We start from the raw sequence: 24,008 nt of genomic DNA, 5'->3' as shown, positions 1-24,008 counted from the left end.
TGTAGTTAACAAAGCCTCCTTCAGATGAACAAGATTTATCAATGTCACAACATAGAAGGACAAGTTTCTAAACCAGAAATAATTTACAATTTCTTTCATTTTAAAATAATATGTAGACATATTCTGTGGAAAGGATATACTAAGAAAGACATCTTAACAAGTAGTAGACTTTTAATTTTGAATCACTTTTTGGAAAATGGTGTACACAAGAGTGCTTATTATATTAAGATTTTATAATCTTTAAATAAATTTTATAAATGTCTTTGTATCTCCTCAAGATTTAACAAATATTTTTCAATTCACCAGGCCATGTAATCCAATCTTTTCTAATCTAATCATTGCAATTTAATTTTTATCTTGATTTTCTCTCTCATTTCCCATTGAAGAATAATGACGTCTCAAAATACATTTTATTATAATATTAGGGGGTTGTTGATGAAAGGTGCTTTTAACAGGCAACTGCATTCTCTGTAGTTTATAGACAAAGATAGGATTCTAATGTAGCTTTTTAGGAAGGACACTATATTGTAGGAAGTGCCATACCAGGTCTCCAGTAAGAATAAGGAAGAATATGTCAGGATCATATGTGACCACACAATCCAGGAAGGGTTAAAAGTTTGGAAGCTAGAACAGGACACACTTGAGAAACTATCTCAATCGGTATCTTACATTTATGGAAAACTGTTTGAAATGATATCAAAAAAAAGAGAAGAAAACCACTCTCATCTCCTTTCCATTCTTCATCTCTCCCTTTGTCTTTAATTATATACATGCATTATCTACCCCCTAAGAAACTTTTCAAGCAAGTGACAAATAAATGTATCTTATAGTGGACAATCTCACCCTTGTTCTTTTCTGGATTTATTTTACTGTTAGTAAATCTGGACTGGCTACAACTTAAGAAATTTTGAAGGGCTCAAGAAAGGTTACCCAATAAAGTGTATTTCCCAAGAAGGACCAAATATACTCTAAAAATTATTTTTCATTAAAGACAAAAAATGGCTTAAAAGTATTGTAATTTGTGCCTTGACTTGATAATTGCTCCTGTCATTTGTCAAGAAAATCATGTATTTTGCCACAAAATAATTTGAAGACTAAAACTTTTTTGTGTTCTGGTACAGAGCTTTCAGTTCTATATCCTTGGATGGGAGAGATGCACATTTCAGAATGACCATTAAGGATTTCCAGAGAATACACCATACTCTACAGCTCTTTTACTGCTTAAGATTCTGCTTCTCAGTGTATAGGAGATAACTTCATCCTTCTACAGAAATTTTCTTTGGTTCACTCCATCGGGAGCATCCTTCCTGCCTTATGTGATAGGCCAACATGGAGAAGCTTACTTTACTGGAGGGAACAACCTACGTGATAAGCAGAGATAAGCACGCCTTTTATATATCTTCCAAGGGTTCCTCAGTGTGTAGGTACCATAACACAGAGGATTTGGGAAAGGGAGGTAGGTATTTGCAGAATCTTATCTGGTCAGAAAATCACGTTCAGCACTCTTTTAATTAACATTCCAAAGAAAGAATCACATACGCCACATATATGGATGTACATAAGGGTACAGTAATTTAATCCCCTTTTAATTATAAATATTCTTTTAATTAACCGGTGCTACTGATTGAGTTTCCTGTATCTCTCTGTCTGGTGGCTAAAACCAAAAAGACAAACTCTAGTCTCCAGTAGAAAATGCTTCTATCTTTGCAAAGACTGAATGTGAAAGGATAAAGCTGGAGGACACCTGCCTGGGGCATGATTTGCAATGAAACACTTGCCTATTACCCAGTAGACTGCTGAGAGTTTCCTCAGCTTCAGGACAACATGTCAGCCTTTCTCTCTGTCAAACAAAGTTACATCTGAAGAACAGAGGCCTTATGTTTTCAAGTAGCTTTGGAAACTGAAAATCTTAAATCAGAGACCAATAGCGTAATTTTATGTCTTTTAGGGTAAATTTGGTTCATTGTGGCTTCAAATCTCTTATGATGAGTAATTTATTTACCTTAGAACATTTGTCATTGTAAGTAACATGTAAGATGCATGCATGTACAATATTAATTATTGATAAAGATGGGCAATATCAATGTTTCTGAATAATTTTAAATGTGCTCCAGACATCTGAAACTTAGTTTACCACATGAGCAAGATTTGTTTAAAAAATCTAATAGACTGTTAATCTAGCATGACATACTTAGAGTAGACAATGTTAAACACTCAAATGAGGATATTAGAAATAACTCTTGTGGACTATTATGACATATAACAAATTCCTGAATTTGTTCTTAGTTCAGAACATTATTTCATAGATGAGTTTAGGGCACTTGGGGTAAACAGTACCAAATGAGTAATGGAGTTCATTAAATAATATGCAGGCTGATTACCAGTGTGGCCTGTAAATCCTATGATAACTCATCACTCTGCTGCTTAATACATTTGGATGCCTTAAGTCATCTTAAACTCTGCCTGAGATCTCTAGTTGGCACGAATTGTGAGCATGAAATTAATTTGGCTCTTGTCTATAGATAAAGATGAAGTATTGTGAAACATTATCTGGTTACATTTCATGTTCCCACAAAATGAATAACCAGTTTTCTTTCGATTGCTCATTTGGAGTGAGACTGATTTCAACATGAAATCTGAAAAACCTGGGTAGATAAAGATTAGCACCTTTCCTTGTGCCTCCCTCTTAGCTTCCACTCTGTCGTTAAGAACTGTCAAGCCTGCTTAGGCTGAATGCTCATTTGTGTGTTCTTGGCAAACTTTCAGATTAGCTGTTACCAAATCCAGCTTTCGAATAGTTCACTCAATCAGAATTCAAAAGTTCACTATTTATTAGGGTACTTTTCCTAAGAGAATTGAAAAATAGACTATATAGTCATTCTAAGACGCTTCTGGGTGAAAATGTCAATCAGGTACGTGTTTCTAATTTTCCAGTTGTTTGCCATCATGTATTACTAAGTTTTCAGCCAGATATATAGGCATAGGCTCAGATTTAAGAGCCAAGTGTCCTTTAGAACAATACACATCATGCCTCAAATATACAACTTTAAATATCAGCTATGGAACATTCAAATTATTCTCAACTGTTAAATAACAGAAGCTCTTGAAACCATTTGTCCTCCAGAAAAATAATACTGTGTTCTAAAATAGAAAGGGCTTATGTGAAGATTATTTTTATGTAGTCACTATTCTTGGGGCTTAGCATTTTTCTGTATGAACATATAACGATCCTTAAATTGAGTAGCAATTTTTATTCTTGCAAGCATGTTGAGTTTTCATCTAGTAATCATAGTGCAAGATTTTTTTTTATTGCTGCTACTCTGGGTCCTTAAAATAAACATTCATTTTGTTCGAGATTTTCTGTCCTGTCATATCAAAATTTCCTTTAATATATAAGAACAATAGTTCTGGAAAGAAAATATTTAAAGTTGGCAATATTATGTCATTCACATAATTCAATGCTTTTTAATTTTTATTCCCTTACATAAAATGGTTAAAGGATTTCATTATATTTTGAATAGAACCAATATACATGAAATCAATACAAAATTCCAAAAGGATTATGATGAAAAAGTCAAGTTAAATATATATGACTTGTGCTGATGGCAGAAAATGTGATAACACAATGGATCTTCCTTTGACATGCTGGCTTTCAGCATAAAAAGGTACATTTTAATTAATGAAATAATTTTTTCCAGTGTATTGAGAAATAATTACCATACCTTACTGTATAAGCGTAAGGTGTACAGTATGATAGTTCGATTGACATATATTGTGAAATGACTACCACAATAGGTTTAGATAACATTCATCATCTCATATAGATACAACAAAAAGAAAAGAAAAAAATTCTACCTGTGATAAGAACTCTTAGGATCTACTCTCTTAACAACTTTCCTACATACCATATAGCAGTGTTAACTATAGTCATCAGGTTGTACATTACATCCCTAGTAATTATTTATCTTACACATGGAAGTTTGTACCTTTTGACCACCTTCCTCCAATTCCCCCTCTGTCAACACCCCAGCTCTGGCAAACACAAGTCTGATCTCTTTTTCTGTGAGTTTGGTGCTTTTTGTTTTTGGTTTGGTTTTACATATAAGAGAGATCATACAGTATTTGTCTTTCTCTGTCTGATTGATTTCATTTAGCATAATGCCTTCAAGATCCATCCAAATTGTCAAAAATGGTAGGATGTCTTTGATTTTTATGGCTGAATAATATTCCATTGTATATATATAACACAACTTCTTTACCCATTCATCCATTGATGGACACTTAGGTTGTTTCCATGTCTTGGCTATTGTAAAAAAATGCTTCTATCAACAAGGGAGCACAGATCTCTTATTGAGTTAGTGTTTTCATTTCTTTTGGATGTATCCCTATAAGTGGAACTGCTGGGTCATATCGTAGTTTTATTTTTAATTTTTTGAGGAACCTCCACACTGTTTTCCAGAATGGCTGCACCAACTTACAATCCCACCAACAGTGCAGAAGGGTTCCCTTTTCTCTACATCCATGCCAGTGTTTGTTATCACTTGTCTTTTTGATGATAACCATTCTAACAGGCATGAGGTGATATCTCATTGTGGTTTTAATTTACATTTTAATTTATTTTGAATGTCCACTGTAGTCATGTTTCCAACAGAGATGACGTAGGGCAATTTTTAACACAGACTCTCAAACTATTTTATAATAACCCAATAGGAAAAGAAAGGCAATAATAGGAAATGATTCAAACCTTTAAGAGTCCTGAAGAGGATGGGATCAGATAGGGGCCCCACTCCTTTGGCATTTCGTGCTTGAATTCGAAAGTAATACATAGTGTCAAGGTTGAGATCCATGATTTGATGAGTAAGCCGATCACCACTGATTGTTTCCATAATCCAGTCATCAATTGGTATGTTCTTGTCCAAGGTATAAAACAAGATGTAAGCTGTGTAAATAGATGAATACAACTTTGTTTAGTGTACTGACTGCATGCTATACTTCTGCATCCAAACATTCATGTTTCCGAAATATAATTCACAATGATTACTTACATGTCCACAATCTATAAACTACAGTATTCAGTTAGGCAAGCAATGATTGTTTTCATATTGCAAGAATTAGACAAATAATTGCTTCAATACACAGAACCTGAAAATGGAATAAGTCATTAGAAATAAAAATATCTGCCATATTAAAAAATGTGAGGTTTCTGCTGCTTATAAATCCTGATTACTGGTTTGTTCTAATATATAAGCATGATGAAAAATGTGAAACATAGATAACAGGTCTGTATAATTTTCACTGTAGTCCAATAATGAAAATAAATGTTTATTTTGGTTTGTGCTTAAATAACAAGAATACATTGACAAATTTAAAATGTTACACATAAAGTGTTATAAAAATAAATGATATTTGATTATTGTAATGACTCTGTGAGGTCGGCAGGGGCACTGTTGCTTTCCTTCACAGATTATGAAGCTGAGGATGACCCAAGCTAGGTGGTGAAAGGGCTAGAGAGGGCTAGAATAATATCCTCTACTGCCATACTAAAAATCCAACACTGTTTCCGTTAGTGCAGGATTTGCCTAGTGCATCCCACCTAGGCAAAAAGAAAGAAAAAGTATTTCTGGATAATCATAGATTATTTAGTTATCTCAAATATTAATAATCTATCACTTGATAGTATCATTTACCCTCTGCATAAGGAAATATGATGCTTGAATTCTGGTTGTGTACTCAGCGGCAATAGTCTAATATGCACCCAAACAAATCCAGGTAGCCCTGTATAATATTCACATTTGAACACTAAGTCAATATGGAAGCTAGCTTTTATTTAAAAGCATTAATTCATAATTTTATATTACACTATCTGATGAAACTGCAAAAGAGCTCATCACAGGTGTCTTTGCTACGTGAATATGGTGCCAGGCTCCATTTCTATCAAAAGTCTGCAGTGATATCTGCACCAGATAGGCCACAAAAGTCCCTAGGTCTATTCTTATGCACTGAATACATTCTTTGTAAATTACATTTTAAAAGCAAGTGTATTTCTTTGATTCACTTATTCCTTTCTTTTGAGTCTCGTTTGCCCCATCTGGACTGGGGAACTTTACACATAGATCTGTCAATGATTATGTCACAGGATTCTCTGACTCAGATTCACTTCCCTCCCCAAATAACTATGCGCACTACCTACATCTCAGCACAAACCCTTACTCCAGGAAGACTGGTCTCCATACTATGCTTATTCCTACCTCCTGCTTATTCCTCACACCATGCCTCCTTTCCTCACTTTCTCTAGCCAAATCCTACCCATCCACCAGGGTCTAGTTTAAGCTACATCTAACATATGAAACCTTCTTCCATAGCAAGCCTCCTTTCTGTAAACTTTGTAATACACATCAAGAAAGTGTAAGAGCATTTATATGATTCTGTATCGTTTGTCACTTAATCCCATAGTGATTTACAGAATTAGGCCTGGGTTTGGGGGATGCATTCTAGACAATGAACTGAAATTTCTTCCTTGAGATTCTGTGGGATTAAGCAAAGTTGCAAACTCCAAATTCAGAAGTCTATTTCCCTTAAATTCAGATCAATGTTGAAAACTTGCATCTATTTTGCTTTGGTTCTCACCTTTTCCCAAGTTTGGTGTTTTCTCCAGATCTGCCTAATCATAAGAACTACCTGGGGGCTGAGTACAAATTACACAACAGAGACTCCAAGAAAGGGCATTTTGATTCAATAAGTGTGGCAAACAGAGTCTTTGCTGGCCCCAATTATCCCTACCTCCTGGTAGTCACACCTTTGTGTAAACCTTTTTGTCTGAGTCTACACAGGACCTAAGTCTTGCTTTTTCCCAACAGAATGCAGCAAATGTGATGGACTATCACTTCCATAATTATGTTAAACAAGATCATAACTTTTTTCTTGCTAGCCAACTCTATAGACTTTCTCCTTTGTTGGCATTGGTAAAACAAACTGTCAGATGGAGAGGACCACGTGGCAAGGAACTGAGGGTAGGCTCTGATCAACAGCCAGTAAGGAACTGAATCCTGCCAACAACCACATAAGCTTGGAAGCAAATATTTCCCCAGTCAAGCCTCACATGAGACATCAACTTAAGCTAACACCTTGACTGTCACCTTATAAGAGACCCTGAAGCAGAGTACCCAGCTAAGCTGTGCTTGGATTCCTGACCAACAGAAACAGTGAAAGAACAAATGTGTGCTGTTTCAAGCTGATAGATTTGTGATAATATTGTTACACAGCAACAGCTAATACAATAGATTAATGGTAACCCTAGTGATCTACACCCCAGATGATTTCTGTGTTCAGGTAAGGTCAGGAATCGCTGCTTTAGCTGATATGTGGAATCTGTGTATTTTTTGGCATTTGTTGAGAAGGTGATGCTGCAGATATCAATGTCTTAAGATGCGGAGAACTCAGGAGAAGATAAAAAGCTTATCAAGATAAAGAATCTCACAAAACTTGGAAAGATTGTTTGACTTTTCCCTCTGGCTAATATTAAAATTGGAGGCATACAGTCCAAAAAGGATTGTGAAATATCATTGTATAAGGGAGTTGTTTTGACTCATGGATGTTTATTCATTTATAACTCAGCCCCCATGATCAACATCAATAAAATCTCCTAATATTCTTTCAGCCAGAGTGCTCTCCATCTTGGTCCCCAAAGAACCACATTGATTAAATAGAAGACTCTCGTACTGGTAATATTTTTTTTAGCTTTTATGATGTGCATATCTTATCTCTTAAAAGAATAAAAACATTCCTTTAGTTCAGGAGCCTTATCTTATATTAATTTTTATTCTTCAAAAAAACTAATAAAATAGTCTTCGCATAATAGGTATTGAAACTCACTTATTGAATGACATACCCCAGCCTGTAACCACATCAGTTTTACACTCATGACATTTAATGAGATTGTCAAAGTTTTCATGGGTTGTTGTAAGTCCATGATGAACCTGAAAGTTTGGAGAATTGTGTTCGCATCCCAGGTCAGCTACACATATTCCTGATTTTCTTCATTTAACAAATGAGAATATAATATTTGCCTTCACTGTGCTTTTTCGTATATAAAAAGTATTCAGTCAAGCATTTGAAAATGACTGTTCTGGCATCAAGTAAATAAGGTCGAAGTTTCAAGCATCAGGTGCTGATAATTCCAAATTGTATTTGAGCACTTTCCTGATATTTATGAGGAAGCCTGTGGTTTTCTGTACATTTGAGAGCTGAGATGGAGAAGAAAAACAGACTATATCATTCAAAACTCTAAAAATTGGCCTTAGAGAAAGTGGACAACTTCAGAGAAAGTGGACAACTTCATTTGGATGTATGAGTTTGGTGTGTTTGGAGGATAGTAACTCCATTATTGAAATCTTCCCTTATAGATTTCCATATAACCACAAAGCTTGGAACAAATTCACTGGTTTCTCACTATCTTTCTGTACCAATATATTCACTTCTCTGTGTCCAAGTCTCCGTCATTCTCCATCTTTTACTCTTTCCTTTTTTCTACTTCATTTTTGTCTCTTACCCACCACTACTAGCCAAACAATGAAGTATTATATTCTATCACAAGCTGTAAGACCTGGGATAGTCAACTCGCCTGGGCACTCCCACAATGGAATCACATTTGTCTAAATACATATAAACTGTAATACCATACATCTGTCATTTTGACCCTGCTTATGCAAATAGGTAGTTGTAATTCCAGAGGCAAAGTGTCAGAAAGTGTTCAATTCTACCACTCTTTTTTTCCATACTTCTTCTTACTCAATATTGATTCCCTTTCATGGATCATGTAGACTGCTAAGTACCAAGAAGACCAAGATATGCGACATGACTCCTCCCAGCAAGAAGCTCAGCCCACTGTGGGCTGTTCATCTTTAAAGACTTGATTCTGATAATCATGTATATAGCTAGATATATAATGAAAGAAGGATCCATTTCCTGTTTCTTTGTGGTGAAAAATTGTAGGCTATGGATTCAGGAAGGCCTGACCTCAAGTCATAGCTCTATCATTTACTAGCTTTGCAACCTTGAACAACTTACTTCATCTGTCTCAATTTTCTCATCTGAAAACAAGTTACTGTGAGATAATGCATTTTCATGTATATGAGTATTTCTATTACATTCTACATAGTAATTGCTTATAAATGCTACAGCTATTTATTTATTAATGTTAATAAAGCTTAAGGAAGTGTCTTATTTGGAAGAACTGGAGCTTTGGTTTCAAATCAAACAACAAATTTAATAGAAATTCAATTATTATTCTACTCAATAAATATCAACTACCTACTAAGTATGAAGAATCTTGTTACTGGGGAGAAAGCATTGAACAAAATCTGAAAACTGGGGGCTGGCCCCATGGCCAAGTGGTTAATTTCATGCACTCTGCTTCGGCAGCCCAGGGTTTTGCCGGTTTGGATCCCAGGCGTGGACATGGCACTGCTCATCAGGCCATGTTGAGGCAGTGTCACACATGCCACAACTAGAAGGACCCACAACTAAAATATACAACTGGAGTGGATTTGGGGAGAAAAAGCAAAAAAAAAAAAAAGATTGGCAACCGTTGTTAGCTCAGGTGCCAATCTTAAAAAAAAAATCTGAAAACTGTTCTCATGAAGCTTTCAGCCTTGTACTATAAGCATTTAGATGTTCTCTCATGATTACATGGAAAGAAGATAAATAAGAAAAACTCAAGACGACTAAGTTTCCAACTTTTGCAACTGGGTGAACTGTGGAGGGTTTTGAAATGATGAGAGCAAGAAGATTTGGACACGTGATCACAATGTGGTGCCTAGCTGGGTCCACAATCCTGGGTGGTCTTATAACCTATTACGGAATATAACAGCATTATTTGGCCAGTTATGGTAGGTGATAGGAAAAAAAACAAAGAAGGAGAAGAGGAGAGACAGGGATTGGGGAAATAGAATGAGGTACCAATAAGACAGGTAAGTGGAAATGTACAATATGAGGTAGGATGTGTGTATTTAGAATCCTTGGATGGAGATAGAGATTTCAGAGACATTAGCTTGCATTCACTGAAGCCCAGCTATAATATAGACACTTTTTCAGAGAAGGTAACAGGGAATAAAAAGATCTGCATTTGGGGAAGCAATACTTAAGGAACAGGTGGATGAAATGTCTGCTAAAAAGACTCAGATGCTATAGTCTGGAAGTGGGAATAAAAGTGGTTAGATGACTTTACAAAAGTCAAGAGAGAAGAGAATTTCAAGAAAGCAGAATTGGACTAGAGTATCAAATGACACAGAAAAAGAGAGTATAACCTTTACTGTTAAATCATATTGAGAAGGAACCAATCTTTAAATACCTCATTCCTTCCTTTGTCTATGTTGGTCCTGACCATTTTTGCCACCACCACAGCATGGCCACTGACAGATGAGTGGTGTAGGCCTGTGCCTGGAACCGAACCCGGGCTCCCAAAGTGGAGTGTGGTGAACTTAACCACTAGGCCTCTGGGGCTGGCTGGGTCCTGATCTTAAATATTGTTGCATGCTGCATTTGTGTAGATCAAAGTTTCACATTTCTGACTGTACATTAAAATTACCTGGGGAACTTTTAAAAAGTACCATGCTCAATCCCTCCTCAGATAAATTAAATTGTAAATCAGTTGAGAATTACTGATTAGGGTCAGTAGAATACTAATAAGCTGGAGCAAAACGTAGTGTAATGGTTAAGAGCATGAACTTGAGTTTTAAATCCTAGCTCTGCTGCTTGTTGGTTATTAGACTTTGGGAAAGTTATTTACCTCAGAAGGCCCTCGTCTCTTCATTTCAAAGTGGAATGATAGGAATATGTGGCCACTTAAATACTAAAGTGCTTAGCAGAATGCCAAACATGTAATAAATGCTTAATTCATTCTGAATAATTTTCTTCTGAAAATGTCAGTCCAAATTCCTAAACTGCCAGTTTATGATCAAAGAATTTAGACACTGGAATTGTCTGAATCTCCTCCTTTGTACTCTTTTTTGTTTAATCTTTTTGAAGTATATGTCTTTGCAAATTGATGATCTGGGTTCCATGCAAAGCACATTAGTAAAGCTGCTCCTAGAATGGATTTCAAATTGCAATAATAATAATTTGTTGCAGTGCTCACTGGGCATCAGGGAATTTTCTTAGTACTTTATTATAGCAATTCTACAAAAGAGGTTGTATTGCTATCCTTATTTTATAGATGAGGAAGTGAGACTCTAAGAGGTTAAATAATTTGCCCAGGCATCACCCTCAGGAGCTTGGGTTCTTACCCACCCTGCGTACATGCCAGGACTTAGCAAAACCTAGAAATACAAAGGTAGGATGGGAGCACATCCCTCCATGTAGGCACACAGGTGCCTTGCCACATTTTCCTTTGCACTTTGCATGAGAAATAAAGTGCAGCAAATCTGAGCCCTTTGCCTACTGGTCTGGTATTTTGAATATTTTATCATCCCATTTTCTGGAAGTGTTTTGATTGAATGAATCAAAATATGTAGAGAAAAGAAGTTGTCTTAAAGATTTGTGGGGGATCAGAATTGGCCACCCCAAAACGTGTCTCTTTGGCTTGATTATTTTTAAGGACAAAAGACTGAAAGAAACTTTGACCTTCCCCCTAACTGCCCAAAAGGATTTAAGATAGAAGGCCTGTTCCAAGAAGGAGCTAATAACATAACTATAGTGTAACATAAATTAGGTGTGCTAGACAGGGAGGAACCTAACAAGGGTCTTTTAATCAAAGTCCTCTCCATCTATCATTGTCTTTGCAAGGCATGGTCAACATTTGTTTACCAAACATTTGTTTTTCCATCTCCATGTAAATTGCCTTCCTCCCCTTTCAAGTCTCAAGACACTACCCCCAACATCCTCCTTTGTCCTTAGCCGAAGACAATATTTAAAGCAGTGGCTTCTGCCATTTTGGCGAGTTACTGTTTTCCTGGTTTCTCCCATGTATACACGTTATTAAATTTGTTTGACTTTCTCCTGTTGTTCTGTCTCTTGTCAATGTAATTCTTAGGTCAGCCAGAAGAACTTAGAGGGTAAAGGAATAGTTCTTCCTCTCCTACAGATTCTTATTATTTACTTCCTATTGAATTAAGTCAAAATATCTCAACTGAATAATCACAACTTGGCTTTAATAAATAAACTAGGTTCTTAAAGGTAAAAAGTGTTGCATCCTACACTTTGACTATATTATTGTGAGAGAATCGAGTTTTAGTAGTGAGAACTACTCAACATACAACTCTAAATAAAATATGTGGACAAGGATTCTTACACACACACTGTGATTTCAGAACATAGAATTTTATTGCTTAGATTAATTTGCATTTCTTAATTTGGAGCAGGCTTCCACTTTTTCCCTTGAAAAACAAAATTAAGCTTCCTTTCAGAGTTGAAAACACATTCTATTGTTTACATTGACTATTTGATGAGATTTATGTAAATAAGAGTGGAGAACTGGATAGTATATAGCTTATTTTATCCTTTACCAAAAAATATATTTTTTCCATCAGAACCTGTTTTTATTTTGACAACTTCTATTCTGTCTTTTTTCCTTAAACTCATTATCTGTTGATTTATCATATGCTTATAAATAACTGTTATAACATAATAAAATAGACATCATGTAACCAAATCAAAATCTACAAAAATATTGAAATAGAACCCATGAAAATAGATCATAACACTGAGGGAGGAAAAGAAAATTAGAATGAGCCAGCCTCAGTTTTAAAAAGGCTGGCACAGTGACAACTGAGCGTATAAGATTTTGGGGAGAATTTATGTCCCTCTTCTTTTTCCATATTTGTCAGCTCAAATGAAAATTCTGTTTGCTATTGCAGTAAGAGCAATTTCCTAGAGAAAACAAGTCTTCAACTTAAATTTGAATCACATTTGGAATTTCCACATTATCTTTTCACTTTGGAAAATTCAGAAAGTAACTCACATAAAGAATGTGTGTCATCTGAACTGTAATTTTCATGCTTATCTCTGTATCACAGAATGACTGAATTAGTCTGTTAATTTATAATAGTGGCAGCCACCTCTTGTATGCAAAAAAGAAGAAAAAGGAGTGACTCTTGCATGTGCCTAACCCAATGGTTCAAGTTAATTAGACTATAATGTGCACATTTTTAGCTATACAATATTTTTCATAATAATTACATGCTATAGAGACATCTATTAAAAGCCTAAAGTGATCATTTAAATGCAAAATCCCTGATAGAACTCCATTATATTTTTCATACTAAATTAACATTACAGGCTTCTAATGGATGCTTTAATTAGGCACTGATGTTATCAGCAATATTTGGCAAAATAAAATCTGTCACTGTGAAATATCATTAAGTTCAATTTCTGTCAGTTAATATTAAATGTTTTCTGAATCTTATGATTTAAATAAAAGCTAAGTGGGAAGCTAAAAAACCCCAGACAAACCTTCGTTTGTGCCATACAAAAATACATGGTCATTGGTTGTCTTTTGTATTTTACAACTGCCAAAAAATTGGCTTCTTTATAGTCATTTATGCTCAGAGGCATTGCATTAGAATGTTGTCTTAATGCTCCACAGAAGGAACAACAAAAGGTCTATAGTAATTGAAACATACATCTTTCAAGGAGCAACTCAAATGAAGTGTGTATGTGCATATTTGTATGCCCAATAGAAGAATTCCACAGTCAGTAGGGGGCAAGAAGAGACAATCAGAAAGGGTCGGGAAGTCAACTGTGATGCTGGAACAGAAAACTAATATACAAAAGGCATGAGCAGTGCACACAAGTTCACAGGCCAGCAGAATAATGCTGGAAATAAAGCTGAGGTGCTTACCAGTAATTTTCCCATTGGCTTCCAAGGGAGGCTGCCAGCTCACAATGACAGCGCGAGGCTTCCCTTCTCGAGTAATGACTGTCAAATCCTTAGGAGCAGAGGTTGGGGCTGTGAGATGAAACAGAGACAGGGCCTTGTCATTGGATGTGAAAGGAAACAGACTTTTATGGGATTTCTAACCATGATGTTGACACTCAGAATTTATCACGTAGTATAGCATGTTTATTTACAATTTCAAGTATTTGAATTAAATAAGCAAACAAAATACAGAAATTAATGTTTTTCCATGGAAGTTAAATGACTTCCAAAAGTGCGCGTATAGAGAGGAGACTAGAATATGTGTAAATACAGAGGAGAAAAGTATAACTAGTATTTTTGAGTGAGCGCTACACTAAAAATGTAAGAACTATATAAGAAGAAAGAAATGTACAAATACTTAATGAGACTGCTGGCTATATAACCACAAGCCCACTAGAGCCAGTTGGAACAGACCCCATCTCTTATCAACAGAGTGATTAAGAATTGTTTTCCAGAAAACTTGCAGTCGCATAGTCACAGCGTGTGCAGAAGAAGAAATCTTGATCTGAAATGACCATGGAACCAGGTTCTTCTACCCATGAAACCAAAGGACGGGGACTTGACCAGAACTTGAAAGTTGGACTCAACAGAAGTGAAAGGTCCACCATCCAGGAAGATCTGGTGTTAAAACTCCTTCCCAACCTTACCATAAATGTTTAAAACCTTACCATGAATATTTAGAACATTATCACAAATGTTTAGAACCTTACTGTAAGTGCTTAAAGCCCACTGTCCTGCTAGTGTTTCCACGTGCCAGCTTGTTCTCCCTAACCTCTTAAATTTTGCCCCAAATCCCAAATCAGGGTTACAGATCTGACAATACATCTCCCCGTTTCCTTGCAGATTGATCTAGTAATAAAGCTATTTTCTTTTCCAAAAAGCTGATGCCATAATTAATTGGCTTTATTATGCACATCAGGTAGGAGAACCCCATTTTTGTGGAGTAAAAGCTAAATGTCTCCAAGAGACAGAATCTGTTACAACTGTAGGATTTATAAATGAAAATGTCACCTAATTCTATTATTTCCTTAAAAGCCAAGGAAAAGAAATAATGCACTTAAACACAGGTCAAAACATCTTGCTCAGGGGCCAGCCCTAGGGCCGAGTGGTTAAGTTCGCGTACTCTGCTTCAGCAGCCCAGGGTTTCGCTGGTTCGGATCCTGGGCACAGACATGGCATCGCTTATCAAGCCATGCTGAGGCGGTGTCCCACATAGCGCTATTGGCAGAATAAAATGAAGACACTTAAAAAAAAATCCTGCTTAGGTAACATACTAGGTATCTCCTAACAAGAAGGCAAAGCAATATTTGAAAATAGAGAAAGTAAAGAATCTATGAGGGTCTTAGTGTCGACCTGGTACGAAGTAAGATGGCACAAAACTCTACCTTTCTTAGTTAGAGGTACTTTTCCCACACGTTGTTGAAGGGAGCGGAATTTGTCAACCCAAAATATGCCTCTTTGGCATAAGGATTATTTCAGCCTGATGATTTTTAAGAAACAGCAGAGATAGGAGAAGCTCTGAAAACCAAGAAGTTACCCTTTTGTAAGAGAAATTTACATTTACAAGGGAAATCATTTCTAAGAATGTCTCCCTGTCTGTACTAGGATGAGGAGGATGACAGAATATCTGGAAACTCTCCTCAGAGGAGAAGGCAGAGACTTAAATCTGCAGAATAACAATATCCTTGTTTACTGTGATTTGCCCGAAAACTTGCCATAACTGGCTCCCAATCCCCCAACATCTTCTTTTCTCTTTAGCTGCAGATAATATTTAAGGAGGAGGCTTGGGCTATTTCAAAGAACTGCTCGGTTTTCCTGGGTATCTCCTATGTATACAGGAGGTACACATGTTATTAAACTTTTGTTTCTCTTTCCTCCTGTTAATCTGTCTTTTATTACAGTGGGATCTCAGCCAAGAGCCTAGGAGGGTAAAGAGAAGATTATTTTTCCTGCTCTACATTGTGCTCAGTGAAATTTTAAAGGTGACACAAACTGGCCAAGCCAGTACAGTATCTTTCAGGCTTCTTTTGATCTGCTTTCTCAATCTCTATGCTTTGAAATGCAGTTAGTTTTCCTTCTAGCTAGCCCACAATGCTCCAAGTCTATTATCCATAGCCTCTTTTAGTTATCCTTAAATTGACATAGGCAATTTCAGGACATATCTAAGTTCTACAGTTGGATTCTGGAGGAATTTCTTGATCTCTGCATAGGAATGCTTGTGTAATACAAGATGGGTACAATTTGGTCCTAATTCTGAACTCCTCTTCACTCTTACATTCTCTTTGGCTCTTCTCTGGGCCGTATAGTGCAGAATCTGAACATTATCAACACTCTATTTCCAGATACTCTTCCTGAATAGGATTCCAAATAGAGGAGACACCAAACATTTCCATATATCATATCATTTCATTTCCAACAACTTGATTCTCAAAACTACTAGGATTCCATGTTAACTAAAGCTGCACTTAACTGCAATATCCTGACGAGGTACTTAATATATTTAAGTTAAAAAGGAAAAAAAGAAGGAGGAGGAGAAGGAAGAAGGAAGAAGAGAAGAAGAGGAGGATGGGGAGGAAGAGGAGAGGAAGAGGAAGAGAAAACACAGGTCTCTGTAGTTGATCCCTGAATGAAGAGACTGCGTGTATATGAAACCAGAGCAAGGACATTCTTGTAAGAAAAGATGATTAGTTACACAAAATACCAAAGAGGTAATGTTGTCTTAAAGAAGGGTTATTCTCATAAAGAATTCAGTCAAGATATTTTCTAAGCACAGATAGGAAGGTAACATATAGACACAAATTAACTTAGAGTATTATGCCAAGCATAATAAGAAATTTTCTGATTATGGAAGTAATTAAATAATCTTTCTTTTTAACTAGTTAGAATAGTTTGTTTTTTCTTAACTGTGTTAAAATTCAAATTGATGCTTATTTAGAAAACAGTCAAATGATGATGATTAGATTGCTTCACTGAATCTCTTACTGTATTCAAAAAAAGATAAAATGACTCTTCAACTTTAGCTAGGAAAATAATACATTGGAGAGTTGATTACACTTTTTTAAAAACCAATCTACAACCAATCTAGTTTAGGTGTTATGCAAGTTTTTCTTTTTCCTCAAGGCGTGTGAGTGTTGGTGAATAGAGATTCTGGTATTGGAATCGATAGTTCAAGTGTTTAGGATTATCATATGAACTGCACACTACTGCCTAGAATCTGGAAAACAATGTGACCCTAACAGCTTCAGTGACACCTCTAAGTCTAGCAGAACAGAACGTCTCTGGTCTGCTCCTCTCCAATCTCACGGGATTGCCTGGTGTCATCTTTTAGAAATTCTTCACTGACTACCCATCCTCTTTGAATTAAACTTAAATAAATAGCAAGAAATAATAAATACCAGGCCTGCAGGATTTATATTTTACTTTCACAGCCTCATTTCCCCTCGTCCCATGAATACTGTGTTCCAGTCACTCTGAACTATTCATTAGTGCCTCTTGAAGACATCTTCCTGATATTGCTTGTGCATTTTTGTACAAGCTGCTGCCTTCCTTCAATCCATCAGGAATGAGTACCTGCACTGATGATCTTCCCAGGTCATAGCTCAATCATTATTTCTTTTGTGAAACCTCCCCTTGTGTCTCCAGACAGGATTCATACTTGGATCTAGTTGCTCTGATTCCAACTTACTCAAAATTCTCTGATTGTATTTTTCATGTTATTTCAGGGTTTGTTTTTCTAACACGTTTTTCTTCCATATTACATTACAATTATCACAAAGATATAGACTGTATTGTCTTTACCTTTTATACCAAGTCTCTATCTCAGGATCTGACAATTAAAAATGAACATTATTGGAAACTCATAATTAATATCTCAGTTGACTGGGCAAGCACTGCCCTCTGGTTTATCTGGTTCTCAAACAATTTTTCCCATGCTTGAATTTCTTGTTAAGTGTATGAATGGAAGTTAGCATTCAAGATTTATAGGATTCCCAGCCATGGATATCATATCAGGCATTAGTTATTAGGACTGTCTAGCATCCCATTCCTTCCTCCCTCATTTAGAGAAGCACTCAACTTGTTTCTTTGTGAACAAGCTGCTCTCTGTGTCCTGTGAGCATGGTAGCAACATCAATTAGAAATTTCATGACTTTCATCCCATTTGCCTCTTTAGCTGTCTGATTCTCTCTTCTGGGAAATTAAATATTGATAGAAAGAAAGAAAACACATGGAGTCAAATCATTGCGATGGCAGTGCCTTAAAGGGATGGTCCATTAGTTCCTTATCTCTAAAGCCTGGGAGTACTACTGGTTCCTGTCCCTTTCCGAGATCTCATTATTTCAGGTGTCCTTTCTGTTATTTTTATTTTACTTAAGTTAATTAGAGTAAAATTAAGAATTCATTACTTTGACAGAATAAAACATTTTGTTTCCAGAATTTGCCAGTTGCCCTTATCTTTATCATGAGCAATTTCAGCACAAGTGCATAACAACATAGCCACATAGAGTCTTTATATTATTGTAGAACCAGGAGCAAACCCTAGAGTTATTTCATTCACTTCATTTCCTTCTCACAGTTATAAAATCGCGGACACTTGTGAATTACTTCTTGCTTCTCATCATCACCCAAGGATCTCATCCACATGCTATTTACACCTTTGTCCAGATCATTATCTGTTTTGACAATCACTCTTCCTACTAACCACATTTCTAAAAGTTAATATCTTTTTGTCAGCAAAGGGTCTCACCATTGGGGTCTCTACAAGGCTAGGCAGTTGACAAGACATTAGTAGGGTACATTCATCAAATCACATCTTAGCATGTATCTTATGTTTATGCAAGGAAAAAATGAACGAATTTGCTTGCTTTAAGCAGAAATTACTGCTCCTTCTCTTTCACTCAGAGAAAACCAAATGTCTTACAGGTTTACATTTAATGCCTTTCATCTCCTTTTAAGTAAAAAAGAAGAGAAGGGCCTTTATTCTCCCCACAGCACATAACTCATTCAGCTTGTCTTATTCTTCTTAAGAAGCTGTGAACACTGACATCCAGGGAAGTATGCTAAGAGAAAGAGTTAATATACATAAACATGTAAAATAGAAGAAGAGGATATTGAAATTAAGTCAGATAAACTAGAAAAGTTCTTATAGGAAGAAGTATCCATAAAAATGTAAAAATATTTACAGTGAACTCTCTGAGTTAAGGTAGTAGCCTGAAATAAAAATTAGAACTGCATCACCATGGAAAAAATTCAAATGGAAAGAGAAATTCAGATTACCCAAAGAAGATTTTCACTGGCATAATTTTTTAAATTTTGAAATGTGTAGTATAGTTTACCCCCTAAACATGATATACCCTGAAACCAATTACAAAGCATGTTAAATCCTGTATTCTTCACATGTTGGATTTCTGTGAACTAAAGATGCCATATACACTGTATGTCTGTTAAGGTTATAAACTCAACATTTGTGATCCACAGTAAACGTGACTAATAAAATTTACAGTGGATTGCATTTACCTTAGATCTGAACTATTTCAAACGCCATGAAGGTTTTCCATCATGTTGTCTTATTTCCAAAAAGTGAACATGACCACCCAGAAACTTCTTCCGATACCCAGTTGAGGTTATTTAGAGTAAGCATCTATGAGACTACAGTTGTAATGCAATGTTTTATTTTCTATCTAATTTCTTTCCAAATACCTACCATGACTGTTGATCAAAGACACAAATGCTTTGCACAGAGTTCAGTGCATGGATTTCTGCCTTTACTTAAGTGTATTGCAAAGAAGGTTTATAGTTAGATCCTCTGAGTTAACACCCAGATTAAAACCAGATTACTTAATCCACTAGGGACTCATCTTCTTCTTTCCTAGAGTGGGGAGGATAAAATTACATATAAAAGTGCTACGAACTATAAAGCATAAAATATTTTATATAGGATAGGGTGTAACTTAGACATCATAGTGCACATATGTTCCAACTTCCGCAGAACCTGAGACACGCCATTACCAAGGATCAGAAGTAGACATTCCGAAGCTAGACTTTCTTCACATACCTGCTTCATATGTGGTGGCATGTGCAGTCATACTCCACGTGCTTGACCTCCTATTTTTGGTTACCATGACCGAGAACTCATACATGGTGTTTGGTTTGAGGCCTGTTGCTGTGTAACTCAGAGATGTTGTGTCTTCTGACTATACAAGTGGGAAATAAGCAAAGAAAAAAAATGAGCTCTATCAACTTGGTAAATCAAGACGTGTAAAAAGACTTTCAAATAAGCTAGCAAGAAAGGAGTCTATTTCCAAACAGCAGAAGAGCTGAGACTCAGCGCTGGCTCTACTCCCTTTCTGTCAACCATTTTCACTGGCTGATTGTACATCTAAAATATGATCAATAAAATCAGTGTTATGTTGTTCAAAGGGGCAGCTAGCTGATAAATTTTCCCAAGTGAGGCAATAACCAGTGACAGGACCAATTCCACTTCCTTCTGTCAATTCCATTTTTAAGGTTATCTGTACTGACTTTCACTTCAATGTATTTATAGTGATCAAAACATTTTTTTCAGAGGTTTTACGTTAAATATTTTATAAAGATTGTCATGATTATTTTCCACCAGCAGTAAAATTAATTTTTAGAGTTCTACTGCTTATGATTTTTTTAAAAAAAGGCTTTACAGTACAAACTTTTAGTGATTCCAGAATCTATTTGGCTATTATAAAGAAAATGGACAAAAGCAATGCTGTGTCGTGTGTCTTTTCTTTTGTATGCGCTTCATATTAAACATACATTTAAGTACGGTCACTGGGTGACTGACCAGGAAGAGAACAACAAATTGGATCAATATTAAAGCATTGTATTAGGGTTAGTATTATCTGTCTTCCGAATCCATTTTATCTTTCACAAGTTAAAAATATTTTAGTAGAAAGTAAATTATCTGTTTTTATTGTTTACTCAAAAGATCAAAATAGCAATAAAGAAAAAACAGGTTTAATGTCCCAAGTTAATGCATATTTTCTATATGATTAGGCAAATTTAAGACTTTTTATGCCTCTTATAAATATCAATTTATGCTTGATATTTAGATCTTGATCCTCTTCCAAAGTTAGGTATTTATTTTTACTTTTATATTTATGACATTTTTTATATATCTATGTCTAAAAAATCAGGTAAAGCTCTTTTCCCCCACCTATGTGATACCCATCTCCTTCCTCAGTCCTCTAATGTGGTATATCTTTTTTATTCCACCATGAATCCATCTTAGATTATAGCTATGAAAATCCTACATCTCATTACAAAACCAAATAAATATTTAACTGTACTAATAACATTCTGATGATGTGCCCATCTATCTTATTAAAGTGATGACCTTGTAAACATCTATCAGAAGCTCTTCTTAAAAATAGGTGTAAAAATGTGTGCCCTAAATAAATGTAAAAATACTTGATAGACTCAGGAAGATGGAATCCTATCAAATAAAACACAAAATGGGCAGCTAGGATCTGACATGCTGATATATAACTTCCAATCTTGCCCTCCTTCACTATCATGAACACCCGAGTCTTAGAAATGGAAATAAGGGGAGAAATGGGACAACAAGAAATATTCCAGCGAGGAGGGAAGGATTGCACTGATAAAGCTAGTCTCTTTGAGCATAGACACCACTGGCATTTGGGAGGCCACTAAGCAATATTGTGTTCTCGTTTATGTTCTAAAATGACATGCTTACATTCTATAAATACCATGAATCACTGAGCTTTCTTAGGAACTTCCTGGAAGGTTACTATTCTTCATAAATCCTTAATCCCAGAAGTTCTTCAGAAAAACATAGCCACTTATTTTTGTGAGTATAGAATACCCAGGTACTACCTCTCTGAGCCTCAGTTTCTTCATTTATAAAATGGAGATAACCATAGCACTGATTTCATAATTATTTATGATGAGAAATAAGTCAAATAAAACACAGCCTCTGCCCCAGACTAAGTATTAAATAAACGTTAGCTGCAAGATTTTATGCATTGTCTAATGTGATATACAATTTTAGGCATGTGTTAAATTCCCTATTGAATTATAAGCATCTTGAGGACTGAGAATGAGTCTTGCACAATTTTGTATCTTCTGTAATATCCATGCTATATCTAATAAGCACTAGTAAATAGCCAATGCATGTACTTTGAATCAAAATTCATATAAAACATCATGTGGTTAATCACTTTAGTTGAAAAGAAATTACAGAAAATTTCTCCATTTGATGAGGAAAGTCAATAAAGAGTTTGGACAATCAAAATACGAATATCTGCATTATAGTTTTATTTGGGACTAAAAGAAGGACCAGAGTACTCCTGATTCCTGGGTGGAGAGCCCTGGATAATGCCATCAGGTCATCTGAGTTCCAGCTCAAGTTTAATGGGAAATTTCTGTCAAAGTTGTACAAATCACCTGTATCTTCATAAAGACATCTACATACTTACTTAACTATCAAGAATCTACCTATTCTTTTTACAGTAGGTGTGAATATCCCAATCATATAGATTGAAAAAGTGAGACTGACCAATTTAAGTGACATGACAGGACATAGCAAAGCCAACTCTTCAGCTGGATCATTTGATTCCATGTATATATTCTTCCTCCTCTGTCATGTGTATGCCCTGCCTACTTTATATAGCTGTAATGCGAAGTGAGATATGACAGTGGTTTAAAAAGTTCAAAATGCAAAACCAAAGCATTCTATTCCCATTATTTGTAGAATTTAAGTTTATTGTATGTCTTTGTGGTGGACCTGATATATTCTACACTTTTCCTTGCTACCCAAAGCACCGAACTCTTTCCTCTAACAGTTCCATTTCTCGGGGTGTGGATGTAGAGTATGTATGTGTGTATGTGTAAGAAGGGGAATAGAATGTTAGTAACTGAAAGCCATAGGTCTGGGAAGATGATGGAGAGAGGAACAGTTAAAATCTTTTTTCCATTCCCAAACTTCAATTCTCAATGAGAGAAATCAGCCATTCCTTACAGAGGATAGTTTTTAGGTTGGGTCTCACTTTACAGACATTCTTCATGAGACTCAATAATTCTCTCTCTGCTATATTAACTCTTCAGTTGAAATAACGTGCCTCAAGAAATTTTGGAACTCAAAACATTCTGCAGAAAACAATCATTGTCCTTCAGAACATTTCACATACTGGCAAAGTACCCATGGCTATTTTGTGAAATGATGTATTTACCGAGTAGAGCAAGTATAAGCATAAAACTTTTAAAGTAGTCTTTTTAAAGTAAATTTAGAATTGGGCAATCTGTATATAAAGAGAGACTTTTTAAAAGTGCTTTCATACGTTTCATCGGTTGTCTTATCTGATAATGTTATCTTTATTTATATTTCCACTAAACCTTAAATTTAATACTGTAAGAGATGGATAGGGTACTTACAACATACCTTATATCAATGATACTATTTGACTTGCCTGGAGAGTTTTTCCAAATGCCTGACATAGCAGGGCGGCAATACCAAAGAAAACTATTTTTTAAATGCTTTCAACCAAAAACTGATTTATGATGAAATGTGAATTTTATGCCACTTAAAAGCTGAAAGAGACTAAAAGCAGATCCAGCATGGCTACAGAAAGAAAGAGTCAGACTTAGAAAATTATTGGTGGGATTTTGCCTTATCTCCAGGGTCTTTGGCATCAGAAATTCCCAAAGGATATTTTCATCCCCTAAATCACCACTGGCTTGAGGCTGGATTAAGCAAGATGACAGTTTATTGGAAAGAAAATTGGATAAAGTATCAGGAGATCCAAATTCTCCTTGAGAGCTACTCTAGAGAGTGGTAAAGAGATGGGATGTAAGGAGAATATGAAGACGCTAGGGGGCCGGGGTTGAACTATTAGTTCCTTGGTTGTTGGGTAACATTTATGCTCCTATTTTCAAAGCTAGCTTCCTCATGCCAAACCATCATCTTGTGAAGCTGTATATTTTAAATGTGTTTTCATATATTATCTCATTTGAATAACTTAGGAATTCTTTGAAGTATATTTACGGAGCTGAGTATATTACTCATTCCAAAATTGTAAGTAATATGTAAAGTAACAACAACTAAACCATG

At 35.7% G+C, this 24,008-nt stretch overlaps 1 protein-coding gene across 1 annotated transcript in view; it reads right to left on the bottom strand.

Annotated features, from left to right (window-relative positions):
- The window catches only part of DCC (DCC netrin 1 receptor), a 1,092,740-nt gene that overhangs the window by 93,111 nt on the left and 975,621 nt on the right, over positions 1-24,008 (bottom strand). Inside the window, exons 18-20 of the mRNA XM_023647823.2 lie at positions 19,965-20,103; positions 13,835-13,942; positions 4,745-4,939 (exon numbers count right to left, since the gene is read on the bottom strand). Of these exons, the coding sequence (XP_023503591.1) occupies positions 4,745-4,939; positions 13,835-13,942; positions 19,965-20,103 (442 nt within the window). The remainder of the gene's footprint in view (positions 1-4,744; positions 4,940-13,834; positions 13,943-19,964; positions 20,104-24,008) is intronic.

The sequence above is a fragment of the Equus caballus genome, chromosome 8 (genome assembly GCF_041296265.1).
Source record: "Equus caballus isolate H_3958 breed thoroughbred chromosome 8, TB-T2T, whole genome shotgun sequence".
NCBI lineage: Eukaryota > Metazoa > Chordata > Mammalia > Perissodactyla > Equidae > Equus > Equus caballus.
Note: the sequence above shows the minus strand (reverse complement) of the source record. Positions and strands in the feature narration are given on the sequence as shown.